The 10,079-nt window shown below is 34.2% G+C and overlaps 1 protein-coding gene across 1 annotated transcript; it reads right to left on the bottom strand.

Moving 5' to 3' along the window:
- Window positions 1-478: 478 nt before the first annotated feature.
- Window positions 479-3,284, bottom strand: LOC111373804. The gene has a single exon (XM_022996367.1). It carries the CDS (start codon window positions 2,499-2,501, stop codon window positions 831-833), a length of 1,671 nt encoding a protein of 556 aa, XP_022852135.1. The 5' UTR covers window positions 2,502-3,284; the 3' UTR covers window positions 479-830.
- Between the last annotated feature and the right edge of the window lie 6,795 nt (window positions 3,285-10,079).

Consider the following 10,079-nt stretch of genomic DNA (forward strand, 5'->3'; position numbering starts at 1 on the left):
AAAGTTAAAATGTTGTTCATTATACTGTCAAGTTGTGTCTTCTATTGCATACTAAAGCGACATGCTTAAGGACTGTCCTTTCTCTTGTGAAAGGCAATGATGGTGACAATTACATTAGTTAATCATATTAGTTTCCAATGCTAGAAGCAACCACCGAAGTAACAACAAATTTGGCTGAGGGAACCGATGAATGAAAGAGTAAGGAAAAAGAAATGAAAACAAAAGAAAATTTATATCATATTGATCAAGTTGCAAGATTATGTCCAAAAGAAACTTCATGAAATAAGCAGATCCGCGGCAACTCCATATACGGTTATATCCAAGTATAGCAGCAAAAAATAATCCGCATATTTTACAGCCATGATAGCAATCTCTGCTGCGAATTTTAAACCTCGTTATTTCAGTTTCTAAATCCCAATAAAAAGTTATCATTAGGCAATTAAATCTCATCTAAGAATTCATACAATGGTGAACACAATTGACTTCAATGCTTCAAATTGCATAACTAAAAGGAAATGAATGACAGCACATAACTAAAATGAATTAATCTTAGCTTCTAGTCTTCAGTCAAAGAACTAACTGACATAAACATATTGATTATAATGCCATTGCTTGAAAACTAAATAAATGGATAAATTTGAAGTCTGGAAAAAATTGTAGCATATTCTTGGGTCTAACAAAATGGAGATTCAGAATAGGATCGGTGAGCTTCTTACAGTCGATATGAGCAAAACAACTTCAAATGAGTACCATTGGCACCACATTGTCTGTATATTGTAGCATCTTCAAGAAGCCGTCAACACAACCAGCAGTCTCAGCAAGGCTTGCATTCATTTCCAACCTAGCCGGAAGAACTGGTCATGGCCATCATCCTCGTCCACCTCAGGAGCCGGAAGATTAAGGTCAAGTAAATCTGGAAGCTCCGGCTTCAGTACTGGAGTTCGACTGCTAGTTTCCTCGTGTCCACCAATAAAATGTGACCTCTTGTGTCCACCTAAAGCCTGGCCATTCTTGAAAACCCTGTCGCAGAATGGACAGACGTGCAATTTGTTCTTCTTCGACTTAATTCCTTTCTTTGAGTCATGAGATGAAATTTTAGATATCAGTTTTTTCTTGTTAGTAGACTCTCCTAGCTTATAAGCAGTTCTGAAGTCATTCACATCACCTTGACTGTTCTCGCCCGTTTCATATTGTGATTCGGAAAAGGCATTACTTTTCTTGTGACAGGGTCTATGCCCACCAAGCGCTTGATATGAATTGAAGGTCTTTTTACAGTTCAAGCATTCATATTTACTTTTTTTCTGAACATTGTCGCATACCTGATCGTCTGAAGAGCCCTTTTTCATATTCCTATCAGATTCATTCCAAAATCCAGGAACTTCAAATCTATGTTTTCTCTTTCGTGATTCATTTCTAGCCGAATTTGAAAATTTGCGAGCATCATCATATCCATTTTCCTGAGCAACCTCCTTCCTAAGCTCTGTTTTATAACTCTTGATTACGTTCAAGCTTTTCTTGAATTCAGAAACCGGCTCCTCGCCTCTAACTCCAACACCCATCGGGGGCTTCTTCCATTCACCGAAAGCACCATTTCTGTGATATCCATCGACAGATCCATCAGACTCAACCTTAGCACATTCATCTAAGAAATACCCTGAATCAGATTTCTCCATTTGAGCAATTTCTGCATTCAAAGCTCTACCTTTAAACATCCTATCCCCAATTTTCTTCATTTGGAGTGTCTCGTCATTATTGTTAACATAATTTAGGCCTTCCTTTCTTCCAATTATCATATCTATAGAAGAAGATTTAGTTTCAAGAACCACTGAATTATTATCAGAAGACTCAACAACTGAATTCACGCCGCCTTTAGTTCCTGAATCCCTAGACAACATCATTAAACACATAGCTACTTCCTCTTGTTCTTGCTCATCAATCTCAGAAACAGACGAAGAACCATTGTTAGCTAAAGAAAACGAGGACGACTTGACAATGATTTTCTTGAACCTCTTACTCTTTGATAATCTAGTTCTCAAAATCCTGTCCTCTGATTCAGTATCTGAATGACTATCCATAACTAGTTTCTGATTCTCACTCGTCCAAGAATGATCATCCTTCAAGCCCCTCTCCCTCTCCGAGTGACAAGCCATGTGACCACACAACGCTTTCAACGATTGAAACCCTTTACCACATTGCTTGCAAACCTTCTCCTGTGGCAGAGGAAAGGTCGAATCCACAGCCCTCCACGTTTTCTTGGGATTTTCTCTAAGGCCATAAATGGATTGCCCATTAGCAAATTCAACAACCTTCGACTCATTTATGATAATCTTCCCTGCCCCACCTAAAGAAGAGATCCTTTTCATATTTGACTCAAATTTTTCTTCAGATTCAGCAGAATTTGCAATTACATGAGACCTGGTGTGACCCCCTAGTGACTTCCCACATGGGAACCTCTTATTGCACAACTTGCAAACAAATCTCAATTCTTGTTCCTCCGCCATTGAATTGAATAATTCTATTCGAACTGACCAAGAAAATCAATACTAAAATCAAGATTCACAAGCAACCAGTAAGCTCAAATTGCACAACAATGCAGTATTTCTTGATCCAACAAGACCCAAATAGTTGAACGAACAAAGAAACAGACCCCAGATCAGAAAAATAGCAACGAGTTACGAAACCAAAAAAGAAAAATCTCAAATCTGGAACTAAGGATTCAGCAGAAATCACAAAAACTATACCTCGGTATTGCACAAGTGATTGGATCAGTTTTGGGAAGTAAAAATCATACCCAGAACAAAAGGAAAACTCTCTTGACTTCCATATTTACTGTAATCTCGAAAAAAAGGCATATAAATGACTCTACCTATATTAATGTTAAAAGATTCAAGAATTTAATGCAGACAAAATCAAACTTTTGAACAGGTGGGTCGGGTCTTGAACTAGCCACAGCCGATCAAGAATAGAATTAACAGAACAGAAGACTCTTTCTTCCTAATATTTCTCTGTACCCACCCCTTCTCTCTCTGCATTTACATACACTCCACATATATTTCCTCTTTTTTTTTCTCTTTTTTTTTCTCTTTTTTGTGTTTTAGTAGGAGGAGAATTCCATGCATGAAAGCAAAATGTGAGCAATAGGAAAAGTAAAAAAACAAAGAGAAAGACAGACACGTGTGTGTTTGTTAGACTAAATCAAAGGATCAAGATCTGTTGGGCTGTTATATGAAGGATAATCAAAAGGTATTGAGGGAAATTTCAGATTTGTGTCAAGAATTTTACTACGAAACATTTCAAAATTTTAGGATTTGAGTTTATTTTTGTTTTTGCTCATAAGGTCACACCTAGGAAAAGTCCGAATCTTCAGCCGCGATTTCTTTGTATTTCCTCCTCTGCCCCTAGATATATACATACGCATGTGTGTCTCTATATGTCCCCCACATAGTTGAATACTCGTGATTAAAATGGGTTTTTTTTGGGAATAAATTAATAATTAATTAATTTGACTGTTTACTTTATGAGCTTTAGAATTTATTCTCTCATATTTGCATAATCAAAACTTCATTAAAGGGCCGTTTCATACTTGGAAGAGTTTTTGAGAAAAAGGATGGGGGTAGGAATTTAATGAAAAAAAGAGTCGTATAAGTTTTTGTTTGAGCCCCATTCTTGTCTGAAAATTGCATTTTTGAATAGTATATTAATAAGAAATATGTGGTTAAAAAATAAAGAAATTTTTTAAATTTAAGTGTAATATTATTTTATTAAAAAATATGTGATTGAAGTGAGATCAAATCACTGTTAAAGAATGAATTTTAATGGAAAAAATGGGCCTTAAACAAGGGCTAAATAATTTTCCAAACTTGCAACTTTGAGTCAAACATTTGGAGTGTGTTTAAAACATCAAGTAAAATAATATTAGAGGACACAAAAGATGAAAATAAATTATAGGTTCAGCTTAAAAATCAATTAAAATTTAAGTTAATGTAAATAATGAATTTTAATATCAGATTTTATGATTCCATAACTTTTCAACTACTTAGGCCCCGTTTGATTGCACGAAATTTTCCATGGAACTTGGAATTCAAATTCCAACTTCCACTTTTGACCTGTTTGATTGACAAAATTTTCCAGGGAATTGATTTTCCATGAATTTCTAGGTACAACACCTTAAAGCGTGATTTTCCACCTTTTTTTTTCCTAGGGGATAGGTGGTTTTTGGTTTTCCACCTTTTTTTATTTTTATTTTTTTTGCTTTTTTTTTATTTTTTTTAATTGTTGGCAATGGGAACAAATTTTAGGAATAATTGTAAAAGAGGATATCCCTAAAATTGACAATTTCCACGTAAAACAAAGTCAAACGAACATCAAAAAATACTTTTACTTCAACATTTTCCACATGAAAAGTTTATACAATCAAACACAATAATTTACAATTTCCATGAAAACAATTTCTAGGTAATTCAATTCCCTGGAATTCATTTTCTTTCCACCTAAATTCCATATTCGCAATCAAACAGACCCTTATTCTATTAACTTTTATCAAAATATATTAAAAATCTAAATAAACAGAGCCCTAGTATTATGGGTTAAACATATACTTTATGTGATAATACTAATTTATTTATTTTTTTTACGGTAAAGATATGATTTTTTAGAGCATTATTTGATTAATCTTTATGGGAGATAAAAACAAAATCTTCTCCATATCTCCATGATGGACCGAGTCATTATAGAGGAAATTAGTCCAATAATGAATTGAACCCTAGAAACTAAGGACTTGATTGGTAGGGTTTCATTGTTTACTTTTGCTTATAATAGAAGAATTTTTGGAGAAAGTTATTTTGTGCTCACTTCCTTTACAAATTCCTCTAGTCCAAAATAGCTTTCTCCAAAAAAAATTCTAGTCGAACAAAATATTTCTACAAAATTATCTAAACATATTCAAAATCTCAAAAACAGATTTTGATTTTAAAAAATCCTGCCAAACAGACTCTAAAATGTAGCACAAATACTTGTGGCATTCTCCCAATTTCTTATGCTATATTTTGTCATTGTACGTAACATTACACAAACCATCTTTCTAGTACATGAGTTGGCTGCTTTCATCTTACCATGTCTCATTGGTTAATGATCTTTATTATTAGTTGTGTAGATAAAGTAAAAAGCTAATATACATATATTTAAATAAAAATAAGATAGTTTATTAAATATTGAACAACATCAAAAAGGAAAACATATTGAGGTATTGTTCATTGTATCATGCAATATTATTAAGTGCTATCAAACGTGTCAAAACACTAGTATGAACTTATGACATATTTCTAAACAGAAATTAGATAGTACTAAAAAATAAAATAAAAAGTTATAATTTTATTTCTATTATCCATATGCTCATATTAAAACAACGTATCAAACACGACCTTAGTGTATTTGTACGAGGCCTATCACCTAGTAACTATTTTGATGGCAAGTCAAACAATGAGGTTTGGATCTCTTTGTCTCGTGCACTTGACATTTCTAAGTTGGTGAAAAATGCCATCACTTCAACTAAATGATAAAAGAAACCAACTTGAATAAAGCTAGTCATTTTGGCCATATTCCTAATTATGACCCCACTCATTTATCTTAATTTCTCAGAAATCATATAATAGGGGAAAAAAAGACTAAATTTATAGTCATTATGTGGCACATTGATCCTACCTAATTCGTATTTCAGATAAGATATTCGAGTTTTCTTTCATTTTTACACACTTCGCTATGGTTAATATGAGTTAATTTCAAAATAAGAGATTAAGAAAAAGAAAGTACAAAAATTCTTGGAGCTTTCTCTCCAAACATTTATACAAACTCACGGACACATTTGTTTCCAAAATAAAGATTTGATTGATTGTACATATTCTTTATTTTTGAGTTTTTGACGCAAAAAGTGCAGATAATCGAACGAATAAATAGAAAATGGACATGTATCATTGATTCATATTGAAATACAATATATTCGAGATGTATTTATTTAGACAAACCAAAATGAACTAAAACCCAATATTTCGATAAAATAACAAAAATAAAATTCTCATCGAATTTTCAATAATTTAATGAAAAAATGTTTGACCCCTAAAAGTTTAGGTCATCCATTTAATTCGGAATTAGTTGATCAAATATGAAAATATTTACCAAGATTAAGATAGAATTTATTCCCACTCTTTGTGGGCAACATCATTTTTAACCTTTTTTTTTCCTTTTAAAATTTTTAACACAAAAGTTGTTTTATTTTCAACTTCTTTTACATTTAATTCATGGATTAATTTCCATTTCATTATCAATTGAGTCCACCTTCGCTTCACAGCAATCACAAGCAACTACCAAAGTAATAATTAAAAGCTGAATGATTCAATTGTTATAATAAATTCATAAAAAAAAGCTGTTTTGGGTATTGAAAATTCAATGCCTTTTGCTTTCAAAGGTAACGTGTCCCAAATGTACTGTATTGACACACTTTTTAAATACGGTTGTAGAATAGATAAGCAGATTAACATAAGCGATTATTTTTCCCTTAATTTTAAGTAAATATCTATGCAGTTTGCAGTTGACTTGAAAAGTCCCAAAGCCTCTTTACACAAAAGGATTATAGGTAGAGAATGGTCACTATCAATGGTATGTAAACATGAAGTACTACTTGATAGTTTTCTATGCAAAATTAAGGTCCAAAATGGCTTATCTGAACTATAAAAGGGGCAGTTTGGCAGGGTTTGCTTCTTGAAAAAAATATTTTTGATCAATTTTCTTTAAAACCATTTCTCTTTCAAAAAACTATCCAAACAAGTTAAAAAAATATTTTTTTAATCTTATAAGCAATTTTTAACGTTTAAAAAGTCTCATCGAATGAGGCCAAAGACTTCTTAAATTTAGAAGTATAAATAAATTCGAATGTGTCTGTGTATGTGTATGTGAGAGTGTGCGCGCGCGCGTGCGCGTGCGCGTGTATATATATATTTTTTTTTTTTTTTTTTTTTTGCACGGATTTGATCGAGAGATAATATCACGAAATTGCAGCCCACCTTAACAAGTGGTGGTTATGGGAGGTGGAGGAATTGAGTGGAGGGAAGGGAAGGGAAGGGATGAAGAACAGTGTAAAGAGAAAAAAAAAAAAAAAAAATGGTTGTCATTCAACCATATAGGATTATTATACGATATAGACACAGTAGTCGCGTCAGGGAATCCAACATACCGAAATTGAAAAACTTCAATATATATGATCAACACATCTGTATACGTAAATTAAATAACAAAAAGATTAATCCAATTCATCACTTCGTTTGCTCAAAATCTGTATATTACGGTCTCCGTCTTAATTATATAGGTTTGTTTCATTTTTTACACGGATTGAGTAATTTTCTTTAATGTCGTTGGAAAATTAGATTTTTTCAAGATATTTCCTAATTTACCCATATTTAATTTTCAGTATGTAGTAGTAAATTATTGTTGGAATTAGTAAAGAACTTGAATGATTTAATTTAAAGAAGATGAAATGAGAGTTGCTTCATGTTACCAAGAAGTGAGAAATGTGTATATTTGGATGATTTCAAGAAGTTGACATATTACGTGGGGAAAATTGACTAAAGGTAGGGGTGAACGCGGTTCGATTTGAACGATTTGTACTATATTTTCAACTCAAAACCAAACCATAATTTGCGTTTTGGTTCGGTTTTAATCCGCGATTTACTTATCAACATTATAGTAATATTGATATGATCCAGGAGTCGAGCCCGACGAAGGCAAGTGCGAGACGAGACCCATTGATAGTTGATGACGGACCAATGACGCGATCAAGGGCAAAACAAGTGAAACAAGCGATGTGATTGCTCGTTCAAGAAACCATGGATGGAACCATGTTCGGGACTCAAAATGGAGCAACTTTCATGTTCGGGTCGAAAGCCGAATCGATTTGGATCAATTTGTTATCAAGTGACGAAAGTGGAGACAAAAATCAAGACCATGCGGCCGCACAGGCAAAATTACATGCGGCCGCACACATGGTTCCCGAAAACCAAAACCCCAACTCAAGTTAAACCATACGACCGCATGGATTTACACCATGCGGCCGCATGGGCCAAAAAAATTAGTGATTTTTCTATTTTTGGTCGAATTTCCTAGTTTCGATAGAATTCTCATGGAATCAAATTATTACCATAATTTGATGGTTTTGGACGTTTTTATTCATTAGTATAAATAGGAGAATATCTTTTCATTGTAAAAACCTTTGAATTTTGACTATTGCTTAATATTATAGAGAGAGAATTATTCTTTCAATTTAATTGTTCTTCTTGAACAATTTTGGAACTTATCAAGATTCAACTTCTTGTGGCGTTCTATCAATCGGATTGTGGGTTCTTTCAATTGGAATCAAAGGGTTTTAGATTTTTCGCTAATCTAGGGTTTCTTGGTTCAATTCTTAGGGTTCAAGATCCAAAACCGGTTTAGTATTGGCGTTCTTGGGTTCCGCATCAATCTCGTTGTGGGTTTCGTATTTTCCATTGCTACGGGATTCGCATCAATTGGTATCAGAGTTTTGGTTCCAATTTAATCAGGTTATATCCTTTGTTTTTCTAATTTTTTTTTTCAATTCCTTGAGTTCTTGTGTCCAGAAGGTTTTCTTGATTTTTGATCCAAAAATTTCATCAAAAATCTTCAAATTCCGTTTTTGGGCTCAATTTTCGGCCAAATCAGTTTTCGTTTTCTTTGTTGGTTTTGTTATTGATTTCTGAATCTAAAAAAAATTACTATTCATCCGTACGGTACTGTTCATCCATACAGTTAAAAAAAACTTGTTAAATAATTATTGATCTGTCAAAAATCAGCTATTATTATTCATTATCGTTTCTAAATTACTTGGACACATTGAATCATTCCATTCCATCATTCAAATCAAGTTTTAAAAGTTTTCTTTGAGTCCTTTGTTATAATTATTGAATCACATCTGGTTTGGGGAATTCTACACGAATTGATTGATTGATTGAGTTCATTGATGTTCCTAGAAGCAATTGTTGAAAGAATTGAGTGGTAAAAGGCAGAGAGGTGAGCTTAATAGAGGGTAAAAGCCTTGTGTGTGTTTCCGAGTGACTTTTGGTGAAGCAGTAAAATAAAATTTTAGTGTTAGGATGTCAGAAAGGGCAGAATCAAACTCAAGCCGACAAGGCAATAATAGCAATGCAACGGAGGATTTAGTGCAAAGGTTTGAGAGGGCGTTTGGAGATGTGAGAGATAGGTTGGAGAAGCAGGAGGCTTGGATGAATAGATTAGATACATCGGCTAATCTTAGTCGGGGGCATCGAGTGGATGTATCCAATGCTAGAAAATCGGATAGATGGGAGCCTAGGAGGGAAAGGCGAGAGGAGTATGGACATGGAAGTGACATGGGCGAAGATGAATTTCACGGTGTTGAGATGGGAAGGATGAAGAATAGAGGCGATAGGTTCGACAGACGGGGTCGGAATGATCGCGGGGAGGAGTTGGATGGAAACTTGGGAAATATAAAAATGATAGTTACTTCATTCAAAGAAAGGAGTAATCCCGAGGCATACCTGGATTGGGAAAGGAAGGTTAAAATGATCTTTGAGTGTTATAACTATTCGAAGGAGAAAAAGATGAAGTTAGCAGTTTTGGAGTTCAGTGACTATGCAATTTCATGGTGGGATCAAGTGATTACTTCACAACGTAGGAGTGGGGGAAGACCAATCAGCACTTGGGAGGGATTGAAGTCATTGATGAGAAAGAGGTTTGTTCCTAGCCGCTATTACCGAGAGATCCATAAAAAACTGCAAGGCCTATATCAAGGGTCGAAAAGTGTAGAGGACTATCATAAGGAGATGGAAATACTCATGATTAGGGCCAATGTGGTGGAGGATCGGGAGGCTACCATGGCACGATTCTTGAATGGGTTGAATAGGGAAATTGCCAATATAGTGGAGTTGCAACATTATGTGGAGTTGGAAGACATGTTGCATGTGGCTATGAAGGCGGAGAGACAGCTGAAGAGGAAAGGGGGCAGCTAGGCAGCCGTTAGGAACTTCGAGTGTTAATCC

This window comes from Olea europaea, unplaced genomic scaffold, assembly GCF_002742605.1.
Source record: "Olea europaea var. sylvestris unplaced genomic scaffold, O_europaea_v1 scaffold1167, whole genome shotgun sequence".
NCBI lineage: Eukaryota > Viridiplantae > Streptophyta > Magnoliopsida > Lamiales > Oleaceae > Olea > Olea europaea.

Coding starts and splice junctions, on each gene's coding strand:
- LOC111373804 (XM_022996367.1), bottom strand. CDS start 2,501: ATGGCGGAGGAACAAGAATTGAGATTTGTTTGCAAGTTGTGCAATAAG.